The sequence below is a fragment of the Chlorocebus sabaeus genome, chromosome 9 (assembly GCF_047675955.1).
Source record: "Chlorocebus sabaeus isolate Y175 chromosome 9, mChlSab1.0.hap1, whole genome shotgun sequence".
In the NCBI taxonomy this organism is placed as follows: Eukaryota; Metazoa; Chordata; class Mammalia; order Primates; family Cercopithecidae; genus Chlorocebus; species Chlorocebus sabaeus.
Genome location: NC_132912.1, coordinates 117,799,252 through 117,827,221, shown reverse-complemented (window position 1 = coordinate 117,827,221; position 27,970 = coordinate 117,799,252). Strand labels below are relative to the sequence as shown.

The following is a 27,970-nucleotide window of genomic DNA, read 5'->3' as shown; positions in this document are numbered from 1 at the left end:
ATTATAAAACAGTTCAAAAATAATTCATATCTATTCTTTTATGCTCCACTCACAATACACTTAAATAGATTCTGTTTCAAGCCCTAATTACTGAAAATACCTCTAAATGAATAATTAACTCTCTCTTCTACAAAATGTTCTTTTAAAAAATGCTATTAGAACTAAAATGCTAAATTATATGAATAGCATAGCTCAGCATGAAATATTTTTATAATTTCTATGAAGTTTTCAAATTTCATAACAAGATGTTCAAAATAAACCCAAAAAATGCCTACTGAATTTAATACCACAGTAGCATAATTCAAAAACAAAATATATATAAAAATTAAACTATTGTCACAAGTGAAGAGGTAGTGTAATTTACATTAAATATGATGTCTAGAAGTTGTAAATGTTATCTAATAATAAACAAATAAACTAAATGACAAAGTAATTATACTTTAATGCTCTGACATTAATATGATCACTTTTATCATTTAAGAATAAAATACATTAATTTGACCCAGACTATATACTTACTAGCCTTCAATGAGCCATGTACATTTAGTTTTATATTTATAGTTAATTGGGCCATCTGTTAAATATCCAGAAGGTTCTGTTAACCTGGAAGAGAAAACAAAATAATGAAAATAATTATCTTAAACTAATTGTAAGACATAGAGCAGGATAAGAAAATTTAAAAGTCATTAAGGAAAAGGAACGGGACATAACAATTTTCAAAAAGGAGGATTTATTTACAACTTTGGAAAATTTCAAAGTGCTGTATTTTTCTCTGCATCTCAAAAGATACTTATTTTGGATTTCTTTAAACCTTAATATATCATGACCACTTCAATTTACGAAGCGAAAAAAGACACTGAAAGATTGAACATGGTACTGAAGGATTCAATGTTGATGCAAAATAGAATAAGTTAAACTTCATCTGCACAAAAATTAAGTTGAGGCAGAAGAAAGAAGATCAAATACAAATCTACAGAATAGAGAAATAGTATACATATGTTCCACTTTGGGGAATTACGATGTAAGCTATATTTTTCTTCATGCACTGGTATTGCTAAAATAGGTGTCACCAAACTTTAAAAAGAGTTCTGCTATAAATATATTTTTTATTATCATTTTCTCCTGTCTATGTTACATCTAGTCCAAGAACTCAATTTTTAAAATAGGACAAATTAAAAAAAATTGTATCTTCTATTTTATGCATAAAAAGAAAAAGATATTTGGAAAAACTCTCTATTTTCAGAAATTAAAAATATTTAAAACAAAAATCTCAATTTTATTTTATTTTGTTTTTCTTACTTCCAGCTCAATTATTTTATCAAGAGACCATATTTTAAGTAATTAAAATGTTTTCCCATTTAACATTTATATACTATACTTATATATGTATATACACACACATCACAGCTAATCAGTTTTTATATATTCACATAAACATACACACACACATATATATCAGGGCCATTACCAACTTTTAGATAAAATTAAATGTGCCTTATAGTATAGAGCCTTAAATACATTAGGGGGGAAGAACTTTAATTTACCTAAATCAGGGTTGACAGAAATGTCAGTCAATGTTAATGTCATCTGTATGTCTTTCATAATTCCTGCAAATTACTTCAGTAATAAAGTAGCTAATTGATGCTTAGAAAATCTTTGAAGAGCAACAAACAAAGTCCTATATTCTCAAATAAATGTAATAATAACGAGCATTTTCTACATGTCAGGTACCACTATAAACACACAATGTGTTGTCCCATTTAAGAATCTCAAAAACCCTATAAGATAGTAAGTAATTAATAACTCCATGTTATAGATGAGAAGTCTGAAGCACATTTTAAATAACAAGTTAAATAACTTGCCCTGATTTTTCACTTCCAATAATATTAATACCAAGTGCAGTAATTCAGAAAAACTCTTCACTGAAAGTTAAAGGACAATTTTAAAATCTTACAAGTAACAAAATGATAAAATGTACGAAGCCAAGATCCAGAAGTTGCAAATTCTTTAAGAAGAGGTAGGCATTCAGAGATGCTTTTGTTCTGAGAGATCTGCTTATTTAGAAGAGACTGCCAAAAGATTAAGAGTGCACTTGGTAGCCTCAAGGAGAGAGGAGGACAAAAGTTGGAAGCAACAACCCACAAAACATAGGGGCTCAAAGAAACAACAGGGCACTTTGACTTGGGACATAATGACTTGCTATTAAAAAATGGTATACCAGAAGTTAACCAGTCTTTACCTCAACTATAGGTTAGCTATGAGTCATCTGAGCAACAGAAAACTCCCAAGTCTTAAAATCGGCTTATGGTGCTGCCAGAACTGCCAATATGCCAAGTATCCTAACAGAAGATACATGATACTCTCTAAAGAAAGATAACATTATCCTGGGCCTCAAATTATTTCTATCAGTAATTTTGAAATAAAATGTCTAGCATAATAAAAGACAATTAAGCATATGAAACTACAACAAGAAAACACTGGGGAAACTCTCCAGGATATTGGACTGGGCAAAGATTTCTTGAGGAATAACCCACAAGCACAGACAACCAAAGCAAAAATGGACAAATGGGATCACATCAAGTTAAAAAGCTTCTGCACAGCAAAGGAAACAGTAATATGAAGAGACAACTCACAGAATGGAAGAAAATATTTACAAACTACCCATCTGACAAAGGATTAATAACCAGAATATATAGGGTGCTCAAAACAACTCAACAGGAAAAAAAAAAACCAACAAACCAATTTTAAAAATGGGCTAAAGGTTTGAATAGACATTTCTCAAAAGAAGACGTACAAATTTCAAACACGTGTATGAAAAGGTGCTCAACATCACTGATCATCACAGAAATGAAAAGCAACACTACAATGAGATATCATCTGACCCCAGTTAAAATGGCTTATATCCAAAAGACGGGTAATAAGAAATGCTGGTGAGGATATGGAGAAAAGGGAACCCTCTTATACTGTTGGTGGGAATGTAAATTAGTACAACCACTATGGAGAACACTTTGGAGGTTCCTCATAAAAGTAAAAATTTAGCTAACATAAAATTCAGCAATCCACTTTTGGGTATATACTCGAAAGAAAGGAAATCAATATACTGAAATATCTGCATTCCCATGTTTGTTGTAGCTCTGTTCACAATAGCCAAGATTTGGAAGCAACCTATGGGTCCATCAACAGATGAACAGATAAAGAAATGTGGTACATATACACAATGAATTACTATTCAGTCATAAAAATAGTGTGATTCAGTCATTTGCAACAAAATGGATGGAACTGGATGTCATTATGTTTTGTGAAATAAGCCAGGCACAGAAAGAAAAACATTGTATGTTCTCACTAATCTGTGGGATCTAAAAGCAAAACAATTGAATCCATGGAGATACAGAGTAGGAAGATGGTTATCACAGGCTGGGAAGGGTAGTGGTAAAGTAAGGAGGAGGTAGGGATGGTTAAGGGGTACAAAAAGAATTGAATGAATGAATGAATAAGACTAGTATTTGAAAGCTCAACAGGGTGACTATAGTCAATAATAATTTAATTGTACATTTTAAAATAACTGATAGTATAATTGGATTATTTGTAACACAAAGGATAAATGCTTGCGATAAATACCCTATCTTCCATGATGTGATCATTATGCGTTGCATGACTGTAACAAAATATCCCACATACCCCATAAACATAAACACCTACTCTGTACCCACAAAAATTAAAAATACATATCCCCCCTCCTCCAAAGAAACATATATTGTAGGAGTTACCACAGTAATCCTTATCTCCCTCTTATAAGAAGTGATATGAAGGAACTGTTATGCCTCCCCACCTAAGCTAAACAATAGGAGTACCTGAAAACTACACTCCCTGTCCCATCCTATTCAACTTCAGTAGTAACAATTTCCCAAACTTAAAAGGAAACTACTCACCACAATCCCCAAATTCCTCATCCTTAGCACTAAAGATCCTACCAAGAGCCCACCTTTTCCTCCACTTACTACAAAAAGGTTTCCTCTTTGCCAATTCCAGTCCACTGGAAGCATGGCAGGATGTCACCAATCAAGGTAAAAGAAATGGAAAATTCCTTCTCACCACCAAAAGACATGTGTAAAGGGGAAAAATCTCCTGCTACTTCTGTAATAAAGACCAATTCTCCTTCTGCAGTTTCATGATCTCTTCTTAAACTCCAAGAACCTTCACCTACATGCCACTTGGGCAAAGCATTCCCATTACATACATTGGACCTCTTCACAATCTAGAACTGTCCTTCTAAAATTCAGAAGTCTTGCACTCCAGGACCATACTCTAACCATAAACACCTAGTTTTCTATTTACTTTTTTTACTTCTTACTACTAATACCCTTACATTCCAATTGTGTGGCGCTCTCCAGAAATTAGCTAGCACATAGTTCAACTTCCTACAAAAAGTAAAAGAGGCTCTTACATAACTATTTCTAATATTATTTCTAAAATGTATTCTAAGTTTCAAACAACTGTTTTAAAACTTTCTATCATTCCTCTTGAACTGAGAACCATATTGACTTATTCATCTAGATCAGTACTACATACACTACTAGCCTACTGTCTGTTTGTGTAAACGAAGTTTTATTGGAACACAACTACACTAGTTTGTTTAAATATTATCTAAGATTGCTAACACACTACAAGGACAGAGTTTAGTACTGGCAACAGAGACCATCTGGCCAACAAAGCCTAAAATATCTACTATCTGGCCCTTTACAGAAAAAGTTTGCCAATGACTTGTCTAGATGCCTGCCACATATCCATATGCCTTGTCAATATCTCTTTCTAGCTGAAAGTGCCTAATGCAGAGTGCTTAATTAAAAGCATGCTGGGCTGTTTATAACACAAGGTTTGCCATTAATAAATGCAGGAAAACCAGCACAAATATTAGACAGTACTAAAATTAAATCTAGTGGGATGTTGTTGTCTATCCTGACTATGGATATATAATTTAACACATTATAAAAATAAGAAAGTGTGACAGTTTTAATATTATAAAATCTCTGAAACAATAAATCCTGTTTATCACAGAATATAGGTTTAGTCCTGGCATAACCAGCCTACAAGGAATAGTCAGATCCACTCAGGGATAGTCTTTATGCAGGGTGGCTTTTGTAAGCCTTTTTCACACAAAAATCTTTTTTAAAACAGGCTTTCTAGTTAAAATACTATTTATCAGCTTATTAATTCCTTTTTATTTTTTATTTCATCTTTATTGACAAATAATAATTGTATATATTCATGGGGTAAAATGTGATGCTTCAATACATGTATACATTGCAGATTGAGCAGATCAGGCTAATTAACGTACCCATCACCTCACATACATATTTTTTGTAGCAAAAGTATTTAAAATCCACTCTATTAGCAATGTAGTATATGAAATATACAATGCATAATTAGTAACATTAGTCATTTCATTGTACAATAGAACAACAGAATAATAGAACACTTATTCTTCCTAATTTAAACTTTGCACCCTTTGACCAATATTTTTCCTTTCCCTGCCCAACCGACCCCCACCTGCAGCTTCTGGTAACCACCATTCTACTCTCTACTTCGATTGATTCAAATTTTTGGATTCCACATTTAAGTGAGATCAGGTGATAATTGTCTTTCTAAGCCTAGCTTATTTTGCATAGCCTAATGGCCTCTAGTTTCATTTATGTTGTCACAAATGACAGGATTTTGTCCCTTTATAGGCTGAATACTACTTCATTATGTATATATACTTCTTTTTTTTAATCCATTGATCCCTTGGTGGGCACTTAGGTTGTTTCCCAATATTGGCTATTATGAATAATGCTGCAATGAACATGCGAACGCAAACATCTCTCCAACATACTGATTTCAATTCCTTTGGATATATACCCAGACTGCTGGATCATATGGTAATTCTATTTTCAGTTTTTTGACGAACCTCCATACTGTTTTTCAAAATGGTTGTACTAATTTACTTCCTGCCAACAGTGTACAAGAGTTCCCTTTTTGCCATATCCTCACCAACACTTGTTATCTTTCATCTTTTTTATAAGAGCCATTTTAAGAAGTATGAGATGACATCCCATTGTGGTTTTGATCTGCATTTCCCTGATGATCGATAATGTTGAGCATTTTTTCATATATGTGTTGGCCTTTTGTATGTTTTCTTTTGAAAAATATCTATTCAGATTCTTTGCCCATGTTTAAATACGATAATTTGTTTTCTTGCTATTGATTTGAGTTCCTTTTATGTCTTGGGTATGAGTCCCTTATCTGATGTATGATTTGCAAATATTTTCTCTCAGTGTGTGGGTTGTCTCTTCACTCTGTTATTTCCTTTGGTGTATAGAAGCTTTTTGATTCAATACCATTTGTCTATTTTTGCTTTTGCTGCCTGTGCTTTTGGAATCATGCAAGAAGTCATTGCTCAGACCCAAGTCATAGCTTTTCTCCTATACTTCCTTCTAGTAGTTTTAGTTTCAGATCTTCCATTTATATCTTTAATCCATTTTGAGTTGATTCTTGTATAAGGGATAAGGGTTCAATTTCATTCTTGTACATTTGGATACCTAGTTTTTTAGAATCATTTATTGACAAGACTGTCCTTTCCCCAATGTGTATTCCTCGAGCCTCTGCTGAAAATCAGTGGACTGTAGATGTATGAATTTATTTCTGGGCTCTCTATCCTGTTCCATTGGACACTTTGTCTGTTTTTATGTAGGTATCATGCCGTTTTAATAACAATGAGATGACTTTAAAAGTTCATGAAAAAATAAACGGATAAAAATAAAAAATATACACTTTATTTCTCAACGTAAGTTCCATCAAAGTCAAGAAGCTTTTGTAAGCAATGATATCAGTCATTTAGTCCAGCCCTAAAGAGCTGAAGGTCCTGTGAATTTAACCATGTCAATGCAGTCTTGTTTACATTATTAACTGAAGAAAAACAGGTGCCCTGAGAAAACATTTTAAGGTTAGTGTATTAGCATCCATTTTCATACTGCTGATAAAGACATACCTGAGACTGGGCAATTTACAAAAGAAAGAGGTTTAATGGACTTACAGTTACACATGGCTGGGGAGGACTCACAATCATGGTGGAAGGCAAGAATGAGCAGGTCATGTCTTACATGGATGGCAGCAGGCAGAGAGAGCTTGTGCAGGGGAACTCCTCTTTATAAAACCATCAGATCTCATGAGACTTATTCACTATCATGAGAACCACATGGGAAAGACTTTGCCCCATGATTCAATTACCTCCCACCAGATCCCTCCCACAACACGTGGGAATTCAAGATGAGATTTGGGTGGGGACACAGCCAAACCACAATCATGGGGCCAAGTCTACTTTTGCTTTGATTGAACCCCTTCTACCTCCTGGTAGCCATTGCTTTGATTGTGCTTTGTCTTCAGAATTGTAGTGGTAAAGTCATGTTTCACCTATTACAATTCTTCAAAGAAATACTTCAGGATCTTGATCCCACTTGTTTATAATTTCCACTAAAACCTCTGCTCTTATCTGTAACCAATCTGGTCCGAGTGGTTTTGGCACCAATAGAGTGGAAAGTTTGGTCAACTTTAATTTGCATTCAGAATTAAGTTGAATTAATTGAGATGTCTATGGTGTTGGCTGTTGTTTCTGCTGTCAAACATCAGTCCTCTTCAATTAGAGAATGAACAAGATGATTTTTTCCTCACAAACTGATGTGAATAGTCTGCTGCTGCAGGCTTCATCTTCAACATCCTATCATCCCTTCTTAAAATGAGTTACCCATTTGTAAACTGCTGATTTCTTTCGGGCACTGTCCTCATAAACTTTTCACAAAGCATCAATAATTTCACCTTCTTCCACCCAAGCTTCACCAAAAAATTTGATGTCTGCTCTCGCTTCAACTTTAGCAGAATTTATGTTGCTCTGACAGAGGCTCTTTTCAAACCAATGTCTTATCCTCCTTAGTGTCTCAAACTTGATCCCATTGTTACAACAATTTGGTATGAGTTTATTTTGGTGCAAAAAAAATTTGAAATCCATGCAGATTTTTCATAATACACATTTTCCATTAACTTTTTAAAGACAAATCAGGTAGTGGAATGCCTCTAGCTTTGTTCTTTTTGCTCAACACTGCTTTAGCTATTTGGGGTCTTTTGTGGTTTCAAACAAATTATAGGATTTTTTTTCTATTTCTATTTTGATAGGATTGCATAGAATCTGTGTATCACTTTGGGTAATGTGGACATTTTAACAATATTCTTTCACTTCATGAATACACAAAGTATCTATTTGTGTCATCTTCAATTTCTTTCATTAATGTTTTCTAGTTTTCTACATATAGATCTTTTACCTCTTTGGTTAAACTTATTGTAAGGTTTTGTTTGTTTGTTTGTTTTGATGCTACTGTAAATGGGACTGTTTTTCCTAACTTCTTTATCAGATCATTCACTGAATAGTCATTCAGACTATTCTAGGCACAGGAAATGCATTCTGACTACTATATTCCACTACTGCTGTCCTACCCGCAATACAGACCAGCAGTTGCCTAACTTGGCCCGTAAATGAGTGGGTAATTTAATTTTGAGGTGAAGTATTAGCCCATTATGGCCACACAAGAAAATCATGTTCTCCAATTCAGTATTGATATAGCTGACATTTTAACCATTATCTATCTGACTCTGAGGTCTAAATCTCAACTGCTATGATTTGAATACATGACTGCTCCAAACCTTACACTGAAATTTGATCCCCAATGTCAGAGGTGAGGCCTACCCAGAAGTGTTTGAATCATGCAGGCAGATCCTTCATGAATGGCTTGGTGCCATCCTCACAGTAAAGACTGAGCTCTCGCTCTATTAGTTCCTGAGAGAGTTGGTTATTAAAAAGAGCCTGGCCCCTCCCACCCCTTGCTTCCTCTCCTGCCATATGATCTCTGCAGACACCAGTTCCCATTTGCTTTCTGCCATGAGTAGACGCAGCCTGAGCCCCGCAATACAAGCAGATGCCGGTGCCATACTTCTTGCACATGCTGAGGAATCATGAGCCAAACGAATCTTTTTACTTTATACGTTATCCAGTATCCAGCCTCAAGTATTCCTTCATAGTAATACAAATGGACTAAAACATCAGCTGATTCTGAGCTCTATAATTCTAACTAGGACATTTCCAAATAAGATTCCAGCTCATTAATACATTTTTCCTCAACATTCCCTTAAGCTACTGAGATAACTATACAAGTCGAACATTTTTTATTCATGGAGTACTTCTCTTGCACATGGTAATCATTATTTTCAAATTAATCTACTATCTAATGACAAGATCAATCTCTTCCCCTTTTGGCTAAACTGCATCACATCTACTGATCATTTCATAACTTTATGCTATCTGTAAAACATTTCTCCTATTCTCTTTTTGGCTCAAATGGTAGACTGGAAGTATACTGTGCATCAAATAGGGTCAAATAAATCACATATCTAAAATGCCAGAGCATCTTCCTTTCATGGATCCAGACAGCAATTAGTAACCTTATACCAAACATTTTGAGCATTAATTCTAATCATTCATGGCAGACCAAAGAAATCAAAGACAGGTACACAAGGTGTTATAAAAAGCTTAAATTAATAAATCATAATCACCTTGTATTATTACTGTTAAAGATAATAAAACTCAATTGACCATCACGTTTAAATAATTAATTTTCTGGTTAACTTAATATCATTGACTGAAATTCAGTCAGAATAGCTTTTCTCAATGATTTGTTGGTAAATATGCCCCTAAATTTGTTTTTACTGCTGGTAACAAATTACCATAAACACAGAAATTTAAAAGAACATCCATTTATTATCTCACAGTTCTATAGGACAGAAGTCCCTACAGACTCAGATGGGTGTTAGCTGAGCTAGGCTCTTATCCAGAGGCTCCAGAAAAGCATCCACTTCCAGGCTTATTCACGGCTGGTAGAATTCAGTTCCTTCCAGTTGTATGAATGAGGTCCCAACTTTCTTGCCAGTTGCTGACCAGGGGTTGCTCTCAGCACCAAGTGGCCACTTTCTCTAGTACTTTCAGGCATGGCTCCCTCCATCTTCAAACCAGCATTAGCACGTCAAATCCAGTTTACACTTTGAGTCTTTAGCTTCCTCTTCTGCTAGCACCCAGGGGAAACGCTCTGCTTTTAAAGGGCTCATGTGATTAGAGTAAGAAAACCCAGATAATCTCCCTTTTGACAAATGACATAACATAATCATAACAGTAATACCAGGGATAAAAGTCAAAAGGACCATCTTAAAGTTTTGCCTACCTCAGTTTATTTCCACATTTTTGGAAATTATAATATGCTTTGATAACTCAGGATGGTAAAATACTGATATAATAATGATGTTATAATAAAACATCATTATAAAAATTCATTTGTATACATCTAAAGTATAGATTAGTTTGATTTTATACTGACTATATAAGATACCCTGGAAATTATTTTTTAACAAGTCACAGATACCAATTTGTTTATATAATTTGGCTCTTCAGCCTAAAATTAGGTAATGGTGATGGTTGTACCACTCTCTGAATATGCTAAACATAAGTGAACTGTACATCTTTAAAAGGTGAATATGGTGAGGTGTAAATTGTAACTCAGTAAAGCTCTAGTTGTTTTTTGAAAAGTGAGCTAGGTCATGTGTGCTGACCAAAACAAGTTGATTACCTCCTAAAACAGAATATTTAATTATGAACCAGAGTCTCTGCTATGGTTTGAATGTGCCCCCTCCCCTCCCCTCCCCCCCACCAAAAAGTGTTGAAAACTTAATCCCCAATGCAACAGTGTGGGGATGTAGGGATAAATGAGAGGTGATTAGGCCATAGGGGCATAGCCCTCATGAATGGATTAATGCCCTTTGTTATTGCAGGAATTAATTCCTTATAAAAAGGTAAGTTCACCGGCTCTTGCCCTCCTCTTTCTCTCTTCACCCTCTCTTTGCTCTTCTGTCATGAAATGATGCAACGAGAAAGCTCTTGCCAAATTCTGGCCCCTCAATCTTGGACTTCCCAAGAGAATCATAAGCCAATAAATTTTTATTCATTATAAATCACTAGGTCTCAAGTATTCTGTTACAGCAGCACAAAACTGAGTAAGACAAAAAACTGGTATTGAAGCATAGAACGTCGCTTTATCAAATATCTGAAAATAGGGAAGCCACTCTGAAATTCAGTAATAAGTAGAGGCTGGGAGACTTTGGAGAAAAAGGCTAGAAAAAGCTTGTATTGCCATGAAAAGAACATTAAGGATGATTCTGATGAGGGCTCAGAAGAGAACTTCAGGGAAAGTCTAAAACTTCGTAGAGATTACATGAGTGCTTGTGATCAGAATATTGGTAGAAATGCGGAGAGTAAAGGCAATTCTGAGGCGACCTCAGACAGAAATGAGGAAAGAGATATTGCAAACTGGAGTTAACAGCCATCCTTGATATGAAGCAGCAAATAACTTAGCTGAATTGTGCCCATATCTGAGTGCTTCATGGAAGGCAGAATTTAAGAGCAATAAGCTAGTATAATGGGAGTCAGAAAGGAATTACTTAGATAACAAGGGCATGGGAGTCCTTGGTAAGACTTTCCTTTTCAATGAAAAGCAGCCCCAAATCATTTTCTAACAAGGAGCAGCCTGCAAGCTGGGAACTTGCATGGATGAATGCTGACAGGAACCAAGGACTAGACATTTTCAAAATGGCGGCTCCATCGTCTCTTCTCTGCCAGCCACGTGTATTGTAAGGAGCAGACAAGATGGCCCTGATCAGTTGCAAAGTCCATTTGCATGAGAAGATTTGGGTGGGGCAACCAGCCTTCTCCATGCACTAAGTAAACGTCATACCTGATAGAACCAATCTGTGACCCCTACATAAATCAGACACCGCCTCCTCAAACTGGACTATAAAACTCAGCACATTTGACACCAGCCAGTCCTTTCCAATCAGAGACCCCTCCCTTTATAAAGGAAGCTGTTTCTCTTTCTCTTCTCTTCTATCAATTAAACCTCTACTCCTAAATCCCTTGTATGTGTCCATGCCCTAAATTTTCCTGGTGCATGATGATGAACCCCAGGGTATATGCCCCAGACAACGTAACTGCTTCACTAAGATATCTGGTGGAAGAAATTTCTAAGCAAAATATTGAAAGAGCTGTGTGGCTACTTTTAACTGCATATAGTCAAGATGCGAGAGGGTAGAATGATTTAAAAACAAAACGTATTATTAAAAGGGAAGCAGAAAGTAAGGATTTGGAAAAGTCATAGTTTGCATATGTAAAGAAAAAAGCAAAGCAAGCAAGGGTGTGGCCAAGTAACCCTTGCATAAAGAGATTAGCATGGATAAAAGGAAGTCAGGTGCCAGTCATCAAGATAGAAAGAGATCTTGAAGGCATTTCAGAGGTCTTCTGGGCTGCCCCTCCCATCTAGGATCCTGAGATCAAAGTTTCCAGAAAGGCATCTATGGGACCTCAGCATTCACTGCTCTGTGCTGCCTCAAGTATCTGCTCCCTGCATTCTGGCACAGCTCCCCTTAACCTCCCCAGTCACTGCTCAAGCAAACCAGGGTGTGTCTCTGGCTGCAGCTCTGGGAAGTATAAGAAATACGCCTTGGTGGTTTCCATCCATGTGGTGCCAATTCTGCAGGTGCACAGACTGCACAAGTTGTGGAGGTGTGGCTACCTCAATGTAGATTTGAAATGATGCTACAGCAACAGAGTCATCATAAAGTACTTGCTAGAGCAATGCCTAATAGGGCCATGGGAGCAGGGCTGCCTCTGAGAACTCAGAACTACATAGTCACCCATGTGCAGCCTCAGACTAGAAGAGCGACAGGCATGAGCCTCCAACCCATGAGAGCTGCTATGTAGGCTCAACCCAGCAAAGCCTAAGGGCTGGGCTGCCTGAGGTCTTGGGGGCCCAATCCTCATCCCAGTGTGCCCAGAAGGTGAAATATGAAGTCAAAATAAGATTATTCTCTAGCTTTCAGATTTCACACTGTTTGTTCTGTTGGGTTCTGGACTTATTTGGGGTCTGTTACTTCTTTTTTTTCTTTTGGAACAGGAATGTATACCCTATACCTGTCTCACCATTGTACTCTGGAAGTAGGCAACTTGTTTTGATTTCACAGGCTCACAGCTAGAAGGGAATTTGCCCCAGGATGAACTGTGTCTTGAATCTCACCCATATCTGATTTAGAAGAGACCCTAGACTTCAGACTTTTGAGTTGGTGCTGGACTGAGTTAAGACTCTGGATTAGTGTTGAGAGGTGGGGCATAATAGGAGGTGATTAGACCACGAGGGCACTAACGCTGCTACCCCAAGAGTGAGTTCATTATCAGGGGAATGGGTTCCTTATAAAAGGATGAGATTTGAATGTTTTTGCCTACCCCTTGACCCTCTATTTACCCTCTGCCACAGGATGATACAGCAAGAAAGCCCTTACAAGATGTCAACCTCTTAGATTTCCCAGCCTCCAGAATCATGAGCCAATATATCTCTATTAATTATAAATTACCAAGTGTATTAGTCCATTTTCACACTGCTGATAAAGACACACCCAAAACTGGGAAGAGCACGAGATTTAACCAGACTTACAGTTCCACGTGGCTGGGGAGGCCTCAGAATCATGGTGGGAGGCGAAAGGCACTTTTTACATGGCAGCAGCAAGAGAAAAATGAGGAAGAAGCAAAAGTATAACCCCCTGATAAACCCATCAGGTCTTGTGAGACTTATTCACTATCAGGAGAATACCACGGGAAAGACCAGTCCCCATGATTCAATTACCTCTCCCTGCGTAATTCCTTCACATAACACATTGGAATTCTAGGAGATACAATTCAAATTGAGATTTGAAAGGGAACACAGCCAAACCATATCATTCTGCCCCTGGCCCCTCCAAATCTCATATCCTCACATTTCAAAACAAATGATGCTTTCCCAAAGTCTTAACTCATTTCAGCACCTCCAAGGTCTCATCTGAAACAAGGCAAGTTTTTTCCATCTATGAGCCTGTAAAATCAAAAGCAAGCTAGTTACTTCCTAGATACAACGGGGATATAGGTATTGGATAAATGCAGCCATTCCAAATCAGAGAAACTGGCCAAAACAAAGGGGTTACAGGGCCCATGCAAGTCCAAAATCCAACAGGGTAGTCAAATTTTAAAGCCCCAAAATGATCTCCTCCGACTCCGGGTCTCACATCTAGGTCACACTGATGCAAGAGGTGGGGAAGGTATTGGGTAGCTCCGACCCTGTGGCTTTGCAGAGTACAGCCTCATCCTGGCTGCTTTCATGGGCTGGCATTGAACATCTGCGGCTTTTCCAGGCACACAGTGCAAGCTGTAGGCGCATTTATGGTTCTGGGGTCTGCAGGACAGTGGCCCTCTTCTCACAGGTCCACTAGGCGATGTTCCAGTAGGGACTCTGTGTGGAGGTTCCAACCCCACATTTCCCTTCCACACTGACCTACAGAGGTTCTCCATGAGAGTCCCACTCCTGAAGCAAACTTTTACCTTCAGGTAAAAGTTTACATCCAGGCGTTTCCACACATCTTCTGAAATGTAGACAGAGGTTCCCAAACGTCAATTCTTGACTCCTGTGCACTCACAGGCTCAACATCACGTGGAAGCTGCCAAGGCTTGGGGCTTGCACCCTCTGAAGCCACAGCCTGAACTACACCTTGGCCCCTTTTAGTCATAGCTAGAGCAGCTGGGACACAGGACACCAAGTCCCTAGGCTGCATACAGCATAGGAACCCTAGGCCCGACCCACAAAACCATTTTTTCCTCCTATGCCTCAAGGCCTGTGATAAGAGGGGCTGCCCTGAAGGCCTCTGACATGCCCTGGGGACATTTTCCCCATTGTCGTGGGAATTAATATTTGGCTTCTCATTACTCATGCAAATTTCTGCAGCTGGCTTAAATCTCTCCTCAGAAAATGGGATTTTCTTTTCTATCTCATTGTCAGGCTGCACATTTTCTAAACTTTTATGCTCTGTTTCCCTTTTATAATGGAATGCCTTTAACAGCACCCAAGTCACATCTTGAATGCTTTGCTGCTTAGAAATTTATTCTACCAGATACCTTAAATCATCTCTCTTAAGTTCAAAGTTCCACAAATCTCTAGGCAGGGGAAAAATCAAAGAAATTGAAGAAGACACCAAAAAAATGGAATATTTCATGCTCATGGATTGGAAGAATCAATATTGTTAAAATGTCCATACTATCCAAAGCAATCTACAGATTCAATGTAATCCCTATCAAAATGCCAATGACATTTTTCACAGAAATAGAAAAAAAAAAATCCTAAAATTTATGCGGAACCAAAAAGACCCAGAATAGCCAAAGCCATTCTGAGCAAAAAGAACAATACTGGAACTATCATATTACCTGACTTTAAATTATACCACAGAGCTATAGTAACCAAAGCAGCAAAAAAAGATACATAGAACAATTACAGAAGAGGAAACCCAGAATAAATACATACTTACAATGAACTTATTTTTGACAAAGGTGTCAAGCACATATACTGGGGAAGTAACAGTCTCCTCAATAAATTCTGCTGGGAATACTGGATATCTATATGAAGAATAATGAAGCTGGACCCCTCTCTCTCACCATATACAATAAACAAAGACTTAGAAATCTAAGACCTCAAACTATGAAACTACTACAACATTGGGAAAACTCTCCAGGACACCTGGAGACTAGGCAAAGATTTATTGAGTAATATCCCACAAGCACAGGCAACCAAAGCAAAAAGGGATAAATGGGATCACATCGAGTTAAAACATTTCTGCACAGCAAAGGAAACACTCAACAACATGAAGAGACAGTCCACAGAAGGGAAGAAAATATTTGCAAACTATCATTCTGACAAGGGATTAATAACCACAATATATAATAAGCTCAAAGAACACTATAAGAAAAAAAATCTAGTAATCCAATTCAAAAATATGCAAAAGATCTGAATAGACATTTCTCAAAAGAAGACATACCAATGTCAAAAAGTATATAAAAAGGTGCTCAACATCACTGATCATCAGAGAAATGAAAATCAAAACTACACTGAGATATCATCTCACTCCAGTTAAATAGCTCATATCCAAAAGGCAGGCAAAAACAAATGCTGGCAAGGATATAGAGAAAAGGGAACCCTCTTACACTATTGGTGGGAAGGTAAATTAGTATAACTACTATGGAGAGCAGTTTGCAGGTTCCTCAAAAATTTAAAAATAGAGCTACCACATGATTCAGCAATCCCACTGCTAAGTATATACCTAAAAGAAAGGAAATCAGTATATTGAAGAGACAGCTGTACTTCAATGTTTGCTGCAGCTGTATTCACAATAGTCAAAATTTGGAAGCAACCTAAGTGTCCATCAACAAATGAATGGATAAATAAAATATGGTACATATACACAAGGGAGTACTATTCAGCCATAAAAAAGAATGATATCCTGTCATTCACAACAACATGGACGGAAGTGGAGGTCATTACATTACGTGAAATAAGCCAGGCACAGAAAGACAAACATTGCATGTTCTCAGTTATTTCTGGGAGCTAAAAATTAAAACAATTGAATTCATGGAGATAGAGAGTAGAAGGATAGTTACCTGAGGCTGGGAAAGGTATTGGGGTGGGGGAAATGGGGATAGTTAATGGGTAAAAAGTATAATTAGTATGAATTGTGTATAACACAAAGAAAGGATAAATGCTTGAGGTGATGAATACCCTATTTACCCTGATGTGGTTATTAGGCATTGTATACCTGTATCAAAATATCTCATGTATCCCATAAATACATACAGCTATAATGTAACCACAAATATAAAAAATAAAGAGACATGGGAGAGGAAATATCACCAAAGAGAGATTTCCGAATGTTTAGTCAGCCTTGTACTACTGGGATAAGTCCTACTTGGTCACAATGTATTATGTTTTTTATGTATTGCTGGATATGATTTGCTAATACTTTGTTAAAGATTTTTGCCTCTGTGTTCATGAGAGTTACTGCTCTTTTCCGGTAACGTCTTTTTTTGGTTTTCTTATCATGGTAATGCCAGTCTTGCAAAATAAGTTACAAAGTATTCTCTCTTATTCTGTTTTCTAGAAAAACTTGCCTAGAATTAGTATTACTTGTTTCTTAAACATTTGATAAAATTTACCAGTGATGCCATCTGAGCCTGACATTTTCCTTGTATGAGGTTTTGCAATTTGAATTCAATTTACTCAACAGACATAGAAATATTCTTTTCATTTACCTCCTCATGAGTGACTTTTGTTAATCTGTATGATACAGGGAATTCGTCCATTTCATTTATTTCAAATTTATGGGCATAAAGTCATGTATAATCTTCCCTTATTATTTTTTCAAAGTCTACAAACTGGAAATTGAAATTAAAAGAAATACTACCAACTACAACAGCCTCAAAGAACATAAAATACTTTGATATAAAATCGAAAAATATGGCCAGGCGTAGTGGCTCACATCTATAAACCCAGCATTTTGGGAGGCTGAGGCAGGCAGATTGCCTGAGGTCAGAAGTTCAAGACCAGCCTGGCCAACATGGTGAAACCCCATCTCTACTAAAAATACAAAAAATTAGCCAGGCGTGATGACAGGCACCTATAATCCCAGCTACTCAGGAGGTTGAGACATGAGAATCGCTTGAACCCAGGAGACGGAGGTTGCAGTGAGCCAAGATCATGCCATTGCACTCCAGTCTGAGTGACAGAGCACAACTCCATCTCAAAAAAAAAAAAAACCTAACTAAAAATATATACCCAGAATCTGTATCTGATAACTACAAAAAATGTTGTAAAAAAATCAATGAAAACCCAAATAGATGAAAAAACATACTGCAATGAAGAACGAGATAATTCGATACTGTTTACATGTCAATTCTCCTCAAAATGACTAACTGAATCAACACAATCTCAATAAAAATCCCAGGAAGACTTTTTTAGTTGACAAATTGTTCTAAAATGTGTATGAAAAACAAAATGAACAAAGTAAATTTTCAAAAATAAAAATAAAGTTGGGGGAATCTCGTTATCTAACTTCAAGATTTACTGTAAAAATATACTAATCCCAGCATTTTGGGAGGCCGAAGTGGGTGGATCACCTGAGGTCAAGAGTTAGAGACCAGCCTGGCCAACATGGCAAAACTTCATCTCTACCAAAAATACAAAAATTAGCCAGGTGTGGTGGCACGTGCTTGTAATCCCAGCTGCTCAGGAGGCTGAAGCAGGAGAACCACTTGAACCCGGGAAGCGAGATTGCAGTGAGCTGGTATCACGCCACTGCACTCCAGCCTGGGCAACAGAGTGAGACTCTGTCTCAAATATATATACATATACACACATACATACACTAATAAAGTAAGTGAGGAATTTGCAAAATGATAGAGATATGGATCAATGGAACAGAAAAGAGTCAAAAAATAAATATACATAAAGATGTCCAATTAACTTTCAATAAAGGTGCAAAGACATTAATGAAAAAAGGATAGTCTTTTCAACAAATGGTCATTGGATAATGATAAAGGCTCTGTTTATCAGGAGGATATAATCCAAAATTTTATGCACCTAATAACATAGTTTCAAAATACATGAAGGATAAACAGGTAAGACTGTAGGGACAAACAGGTAAATACAAAACTATAACTGAAGATACTCTTCTCTCAATAAGTGGTAAAAACAGACAGAAAATCAGAATGGTTGTAGAAGACTTGAACAAGACTATCAACCAAGTTGAACTAACTGAAATGTATACAACACTCCACCCATCAATAGAAGAATATGCATTCTTTTCACATGCACAAAAAAATACCAAGATAGACAATATTCTGGCCAATAAATTTTAAAGGATTCTAGTCATATAGCCTTCTGTATATTAAATAAGTTGAACTTATATTAATAAAAGTCAAATTTGGAGTTAAAGAAAACTTTAGGCCTAGAGGGCTTCAATGGTGAATTCTACCAAACACTAATGAACAAATAATGCCAATTCCATAAAAACTCTTCCAGCAAATGATCAAGAGTCCCATGGGGCTCATTATAGGAGGCCAGCATTATCTTGTCACCAAAACTAGTCATATATTATAAGACAAATGCAGACTAATATCTCTCATGAACACAGATACAAAAATTATAAATAAAACTTTAACAAACCAAATCCAACCTAAAACAAAAAGGAAAGCATATTGTGTCAGAGGAAGTTTATCTTAGGAATGTAAGGTTGGTTTAACATTCAAAAAGTATGTACATAATTCACCATGTTAACAAACTTGAAAAAATCATACGATTATCTCAACGGACACAGAAAATGCATTTAATACAATCCAGTTTCCATCACTGGTAAAAACTCTTGGCAAACTAGGAATAGAAGGGAACTTTCTCAATGTGATAAAAAGCATCTAAAAAAAAAAAAACTTACAGATAACATCATACTTCATGGTTAAAGATCAAATATCTCCCCCTAAATCATGAGTAAGATTGACCACTCTCATCACCTCTATTCACCACTGTAATAGAGGTTCTGGCCAGTGAAATAAGGCAAGAAAAAAAAAAAGGCATCTAGATTGCAAAAAAAGGAGTCAACATATCTTTATCTGTAAACAATATAACCACCTAAGTAGAAAACCATAAGGAATCTACAAAAATCTACAAGTAAGTTTGGCAAGATTGTAAGATAAAAAATCAAATATACAAAAATCAGTTGTATTTCAGTATGAGAGCAACCATCGAAACTGAAAGTTTAAAAAATGCCATTTACGATAGTATCCAAAAATATTAACTACTTAGGGAAAAATCTGACAAAAGAGGTACAACACCTATTCACTGAAAATTTAAAAACACTGCTGACAGATTAAAGAACTAAAGAAATAAAGAGATCTACCATGTTAGGAAACTCAATATTGACAAGGTATTCATTTTCCCCAAAACTGATCTATAGACTCAACATAATTACAAACAAAATCCTAGTAGGCTTTTTATAGAAACTGACAAGCTGATTCTAAAATTCATATGGAAATATAAAGGACTCAGAGTAGCCAAAATAACTGGAAAAGAACAAAACTGAAAACCCCTCCCTGAATTCAAGACTTACAAAGAAACAATAATCAAGACATTGTTGTACTGATATACAAAGAGATCGAGAAACAAAGCAGAGCTCAGAAATAGAAACACAAATATATGAATGGTTTCAACAAAGGTACAAAGCTACTTTAACAGAGAAAGAATACTCTTTTCAACAAATAGTGCTAAAACAAATACCTATATGTCAAAAAACTGAATTTAGATCCATACCTCTCCCCATATATAGAAATTAACTTAAAATGGACCATAAATCTAAATGTAAAATCTAAAACTACAAAACTTCTAGAGAAAAAAAAATAAAGAAAATCTTTATCAACTTGGTTTAGGCAGTTTTCTTTTTTTTTTTTTTTTTTTTTTTTTTTTAAAGACAGGGTCTTGCTATGTTGCCCAGGCTGGAGTACGGTGACACAATCACAGCTCAGCTGACTGCAGCCTCCAATTCCTGTGTTCAAGTGATCCTCCCATCTCAGCCTTCCAAGTAGCTAGGCTAAATGGGCACACCACCATGCAAGCTAATTTTTCAAATGTTTTTGTAGAGGCACAGTCTTGCCTTGTTTCCCACGCTGGTCTCAAACTCCTAGACTCAAGTGATCCTCCTGTCTCAGGCTCCCAAAGTGCTGGGATTACACACACGAGCCACAATACCCAGCCTAGGCAAAGTTTTCTTAGGCACAACATGAAAAGCATAATCCATAAAAGAAAAAAAATGGTAAACTAGAATTAATCAATTTAAAACTTAGATTCTTTGAAAAATACTGTCAAAAGACTTCATTCTCTTTTCATTGTGTTTTCATAGACAAGCCCCAGACTGGTAGAAAATATATGCAAATGATATAGCTCATAAGAAGCTAGTAATCCAGAAAATGTAAAGAACTCACAAAAATCAATAAGAAAATTTTTTAACATGCAAAAGATTTGAATAGATGCCTATTAAAGAAGATACACAGATGGCAAGTAAGCACATGAGAAGATACTCAATATCATTAGTCACTAGGGAAATGCAAATTAAAAACCAATAACATACCATTCACTTATTAGAATCACAAAAATTTAAAAGACCATACCAAGTATTGGTATGGATGTGAAATTAACTAGATAGAACAGACTCACTGCTGATGGGAACATAAATGATACAACTACTTTGGAAAATAGTTTGTCAGTTTCTTTAACGGTTACATATATATTTGCCATATGATCCAGCCATTCTCAGGTATTTCCCCAAGAGAAAGGAAAGCATATATCCATACAAAGATACAAAGACTTCCACATGAAACTTCATAGCAGCTTTAAAAGGAACAGCCAAAAATTTGAAACAATCCAAAGGTCCCTCTGCAGTTGAATGGATAAACAAATTATGGTGTATCCAGACACTGGAACACTATTCAGCAGTAGAATAAACTACTAATACACCGTGATTGAATCTCAAAATAAACATGCTGTGTAAAAGAAGTCTGACAAAAAAGAAGTATATAATGTATGATTCTATTTACAAAAAGTTCTAGAAAATGCCAACAAACCTATAGTGAGAGATCAATAGTTGCCCTGGGACAGGAATAGGCAACTGGAAAAGGGAGGGTTTACAAGGGAAACACATGAAAACTTTCTAGTGTGATTGATATTTTTATGATTTTGATTGTGGTGATAGTTTCAAATGCAAATACATATGACAAAACTTATCAAATTGTACAATTTAAATAAATAAGCTGTACATTTTAAATTGTGCTGTTTATTTTGACAATTATACCTCAATCTCTTAAAAATTTTGTTGAAATAACTATCAAAATTATAATTAAACACCTCATTTTTGACAATACTAAGACGGAAAAATAGTGTTATCAGGGCAGTATATAAGGGGTAACCCAGTGTGAGAGTCAGACAAGCCTCCTTTAGAAACTAGTATTTAAGGTAAGATTAGAAGGATGATCAATAATCATCCAAGCAAAGACCAGACAGGAAAGAGTTCACAGAAGTAACTGTGTATAAAATGCACTGAGGCCAAAAAGAATGTGACACTTTCAAGGAACTTTAAAAGACCAGTCGGGGCAGGGAGGCGTGAGTCGAATCAGCTAACGGGGCCAAATCATGCAGACGCGTGTTCTTGAAAACCATGCTACTACAAGTAACTTACCTTATCAATTTAGAATCTAAGAAACACTCAATTTAAATTATTTTAAATTCCTACTGTGTGATTATATACTTTAATAATGTAAAAATAATCCATGGATATAAATTATTCATTAGAATAAAACTTTGAAATAAAGAAGTCTTAGGGACAGGGAACATTCAGTTTAAGTTTATAGTTACTGTCAGTTTCCTTACAAGTAAAAAGGATTCCAAGTATATATGTATTTACATATGCATATATATGTTTTGCTTTGTTTTTGTTTTTTGTTTTTTTGTTTTGAGACAGAGTCTCACTCTGTTGCCCAGGCTGAAGTGCAGTGGCACGATCGATGCTCACTGCAACCTCCACCTCCTGGGTCCAAGTGATTCTCCTGCCTCAGCCTCCTGAGTAACTGGGACTACAGACGCATGCCATCACACTCAGCTAATTTTTGTAGTTTTAGTAGAGATGGGGTTTCACCATGTTAGCTAGGATGGTCTCCATCTCCTATCTCAGGATCCAGCCGCCTCAGCCTCCCAAAGCACTGGGATTACAGGCATGAGACACCACGCCAGGCCATATGCATATATTTTTAACAGCTTGGGGGAAGAGTTCACACACTTAATTCTGCCCCTTTTTGTTTACAATAACAACCTAATTCCTGACATTATATCATTATATCTTCATTTTGCTGTAACTACAAATAGAATGCTTCACATATGTATATATAAAATTTTGAGAAGTCTTGCTCTGACACCCAGGCTGCAGCGCAGTGGCACGATTACAGCTCACTGCAGCCTCAACCTCCTGGGTTCAAGTAATCCTCCCGCCTCACTCTCTCTTGTAGCTGTGACCACAGATGTGTGCCACCACGCCCAGCTACTTTTTTAACATTTTTTGTAGAGATGAAGTCTCACTATCTTGCCCAGGCTGGTCTCAAACTTCTGGCCTCAAGGGATCCTCCCATCCTGGCCTCCCAAAGTGCTGGGATTACAGGCCTGAGCCACAGCACCCAGCATACTTCCATTTTAAATGTGTGAAATGAAGTATCCAAATTTGACTAACCTAAGAGGGGTAAAAATATACCCCTTAATATTTGACTAATATAAAGAGCAATACTCTTTATATTTATATAAATTTACATAAATCTCAACTACTCTACAAAATTCTCAAGAACTCCCTTCTAATAGAGAATGTCATTCAAATAGATTATAGCAAAATATTTTCTTGCTTAACATTATACTGAACTATTCAAATAAATACGATTTGAATTACAGTCTGTATCTTTGATTATTATACTTCAAATATATTTTCCTATTCTCAATCCCAAATCCTTTAGTCTAGCTTTGACTGAAAAATCAATGTTCCTTTTGTTTTACCTGTGTAAGGAAGGAATGACTTGTTATTCTGAGTGCTTTATTCTTTTCAAATGGAAACAGAAGACTGGAATCAATGCTAAGAGAACTGAAGTACCACTTTTGATACTACATTTGCTTCTGTATTTCTTCCCCCAACTATCAATCTTCTATCCTCAAGAAGCATTTGAAGAACACTTTTATTCCCTGGCAAAATCCCTATAGTAGGAAAAGAAGCTAAGTTACCATGGAGCCAACCAATTAATTTTGACACCTGCTTACCAAGATTGATCAATCATTTTTGATGTCTGTTTGTAAGGTTGCTATACTTCAGTTTAGAAAAAGATTTTCAAGATAATTAGTGAAGTGAGATTTTCTAGTTAAAGTCTTTCCCACTGTGTTATTACTTCAAATGCCAGGTAAAACAAGCTACTATCTTCAAATAAACCTTTCATAGGTTTATTTGCATGTACTTTACCAAGAAGAATTATTTTCTACTAAATATAATCCTTCGCTTTAACATTAAATACCAATGCGTTCTTTATCCCTAAGAGTATACATAATAAAACACAGATAGTTACACCAGTTATATTTACTCTAATTAATAGCTTGTATTCCACAGAGAAATGCAAAAGCATTTACCCAGTAGAGTACAATGAGTCCTAGGAAATAATAGCTTCCAAGGAAATGACGAATACTCAAATGATTAGCTCAAAATTTATCATTATTTAACAATATCTACATCAAATATCTATTCTTCTACTCACTAATGTATTTTGTTTATGAACACCACCTCTCAATGTTATTTAAGCTAGTTTTAACTTGATCTGTGATCTTTTTAACTGGGACGACATCTGCTAGTGAGGTCACAGGCTGCTGATCCAGCTGATTAACAGGTTCCGCTACTTTAAAATGTATTCTAAATATGAAGCTTCTCAGGACTGCAGCAATTTTTGTCCTCTCTAGACAAACGGAGCAAACCCACCCACACAAAGGCCAATATCCCTAAATTACATATAAATCAGGCATTCTCCCTATTTATGTAAAAAAATGTAAAAAATGGATGAGACTTTTTCACTGCTGATGACCAGTTTATATGTTCAAAATTCTCTCTTGCTAGGAAAAGACGCTGAATGCTACTGTGTCATAGCAAACGTTTAAGAACACAAGCAAAAAAAAGCAACTAACAAGCAGAATTCAGTAAGATCTCTTTCCTCATCTTGAAACACTTTTTAAACTTTTCATCAGCATCTCTCCTAATTTTTTAAAAAGTATTTTTAAAACTACATTACATACTAACTTTAAAGTATAAACCCTAGAAAAATTTCAACCTATTGCATAAATTTCACAAAACTTCACTTTAACATTTCACTTCCAAAACCTACTAGTTAATTTAAATCATAGACTCTACCTAAAATTTTAAAGTGCCATTTTAAAAATACACATTTTTACATTGAGTTTTAAGGGACATTTATTTTAATCAGCAACAGTAAGTTTTTTTTAAAAGAAAAAAAAAAAGGAAATATGCTGTGTTTACAACTCCAGGAAATTGTCCTAGAATACATTAATAAGGTGAACCAGTCTTACCTTTGCCCTAGAGCCCAAGAGAAATTTCACCTAGATTTTGGCTATCAGCCTAACAATATCAGTAATCTACAATATTCAAGAGCCACAAACCAGCCAGCAAACTTCATATTAAGTATCTAGAAGACTAAGAAGCTGACTTTCTTAATGACTGTTACCCTCATGTTCTTAGAATCCTGCCCCAATGTTAACTGACTTTTGCTACTCCCCTACACTGACCCATTGCTTTTTATATCAGGCAAGAATGTAATAAACATCAACCAGTGCGAAGAAAGTACCTTCACCTTAGCAAAGCAAACTTCTTAGGCTCCTTGAGCTTCAGATAAGCCAAAGCGATGTTCCCGCACAAAAGCTGATAGTGAATTAACCGATTAGAAAAAAATCCATTATCCTCACCACATAAAAACGTCCGAGTATTTCATCCTTCTATCTAACCTAAAGTAACCTTTGTATTTCTCAATTCAAGATTGTCCTAGCAAATTCAACACAGCAAATTCGTTAAAAGTACACATTCTGGAGTGTGTACTGGCTCCAGAATGTGCCAGTTGATTTGGAATCATAACTCGGCCCTTACTACTGTGTAATCCTGGCCAAGTTACTTAAATGTATCGCCTCGATTTCTCTCCGTAAATCCAGCATAATAATTCAGCAACTCATAAGAGCTGTTGTAAGGAATGAATGAGAAAATCGACATAAAGCGCTTAGAAGAGTGTCTGGCACTTAGCAAGCCCATCATAAACTCTACTTATTAAGATCACTATGATGACTAAATAAATGTTAGAAGGGGTCACCTCCAGAGAGAAGAGGAGGATAGGGGAAGACAGAGGTACTGGTGGATCATAACTGAACCTTTACACTTTTGTGAATTTTTCACAATGCGCATGTATTTCATGAGTAACTTAGATAATTTCCGACTTTAAAATATACTCCTAAGAAAATGGTGCTGGGCATCGTAACAGATTGTGAAAATGTTCGTGCTGAGCAGCGGATCAGAAGTCGCTGCGGACATCTGGAACGCTCGAGAAAGGTTTAGTCTGTCAGGACTCCCACGCGGGACCAAGCGTTCCCGGGACGCCCCGGGGCTGGAGGGGGCGCGGCACGGGCCCTACTCCCGCCCGCTCCCGCCGCGCTGCGGTTCACTCCCTGCCGGGGGATCCGAGGCCGCGACGGGGGCAGCGTAGGCCGCGAAGGGAGCGAGGCAGGGCTGGAGGTTCGGGGTCTGGCGAAGGCACTTACTTGAACCTGCCCTGGCAGTGCTGGCACTGGTCCCCCACCCAGCCCGGGTCGCAGAGGCAGGTGGAGTTGACACAGCGGCCAGAGAAGCAGGAGCCGGTCCTCTCGCACGGCTTGGACTGGGACACCTGCGCGTAGAGCGCCAGGTAGAGGAAGCCATAGCACAGCAGCCAGCTGTTCCCGTCCAGCAGCCAGGAGGAGGCGCCCCCGCCGCCGCCCGCCGGCCGAGCCCTCCACAGCCCCGGGGTCGCCGGCTGCGGGGCACCAGTGCGGGCCCGGCCCCCAGTCTCCATATTCCCCGGCGCCCCTGCCCGGCGAGACTGCGCTCGCGGGCGCCGACAGGGATGCAGTTGAGGGAAATTCCGGCCGCAGAAAACCTCTCCGCCGCCGCTTCTCCTCCTCACCGGCGCCCGTCCCAGTCCCGCTCCCCGGTCAGGAGGGACAGATCCCAACCGCCGTCGCCTCCGCTCGGCTGCCTCCAGTCGCACTTGGGCATCGCCGCCACCCAGTATCCTGACCTTGTCCTTAGCGGGCCGGCCCCACACCCGCGGCGTCCCGGGCCGGGCCGGGCCGGGGACAGGGAGCGGGAGGCGCAGACTGCGCCGGGCGCTCCTGAGGGGACCTGACCGGGAGGAGGAGGGGACCCCGCGCGCGGCCCCGCCTCGCCCGCGGCCCGCGCCAACTGCCTCGGCTCCGAGCGCCGCGCGCCCGGGAGGGCGGGGGCCGAGCGGGAGCCCAGAAGTGGGCGCGCCCAACGCGGAAGGGGGCGATCGGGGAGGTGGCGGTCAGCCCCGCCTCGCCCGCCCGGCGGCCAGCGGCGCCCCGGCAGTCATTCTGTCTCCAGTGCCTCGAACCCGCAGCGGCTGCAGCGCCTGGAGCCGGCGATGCGTGGGGCCGCCCCCTGCCCTCGCGCGCGCCTACACTCCCCCCCCACAGGCCCGGCGCCTTGGTCTCGCCCCGCCCCTGACAGGGACCGGGGACTCCCCCCGCGCGCGCCCACCCCGCCTGGCCCGCGCGCTGACGGGAGACAGGCCCCCCAGGTGTGGCCCGCGTGCCCGTCCCCCCGGCGCGTGCGGGCACCCTGGCCCCACTCGCACCCCGCGTCCCCGGAGTCCCACAAATGAGAGATCGACACGGGCTTCGCAGCTTCAGCAGAAAAGAAGCCCTTCCCGTCCGCCGTCTGCAGCTGCAAAAGTGCAGCGCTTTTTCCCTAGCGCTTCCCCCTTCCTCCGCCCCATCCTCCTGCCTATTTCTTCTTTTTCTCTTAAGAGAGAAAAACTCCAACAACACACAAAGAGCTGAGCATGTGCAGCAGGCAAAAGCCTTAAAGGCACCGCAGTCCGACCACGTTGTGGGGTCAGCGAGGGCTGGGAGGGGCGGGGATTGGGGACGGCGAGAGGCGCGAGGCGGTCTCCGTGGAGGGACCTCCGAGGGGGAGCCATTGCTGCCTCGGAAATAAGGAGGCCCCCGCCCCCAACAAAGAACTGCACGGCTCGGAGCCCCGCGCTCCCCACCCCTTCCAGATGCTGCCTCGAAACCCCACGTCTCTCCTTTTCTGCTTGTCAGTGCTCTCTCCTCCA

At 38.5% G+C, this 27,970-nt stretch overlaps 1 protein-coding gene across 3 annotated transcripts in view; it reads right to left on the bottom strand.

The window, feature by feature from the left end:
• ATRNL1 (attractin like 1) overlaps window positions 1-27,113 on the bottom strand; it is an 809,729-nt gene extending 782,616 nt beyond the window's left edge. The window contains exons 1-2 of one of the 3 annotated variants that reach the window (XM_038008819.2): window positions 26,394-27,113; window positions 520-603 (exon numbers count right to left, since the gene is read on the bottom strand). In XM_038008819.2, coding sequence (XP_037864747.1) covers window positions 520-603; window positions 26,394-26,683 — 374 coding nt within the window. In that variant the 5' untranslated portion in view covers window positions 26,684-27,113. The remainder of the gene's footprint in view (window positions 1-519; window positions 604-26,393) is intronic. The other 2 variants (XM_073019389.1, XM_007964178.3) reach the window with 2 other exon arrangements.
• Between the last annotated feature and the right edge of the window lie 857 nt (window positions 27,114-27,970).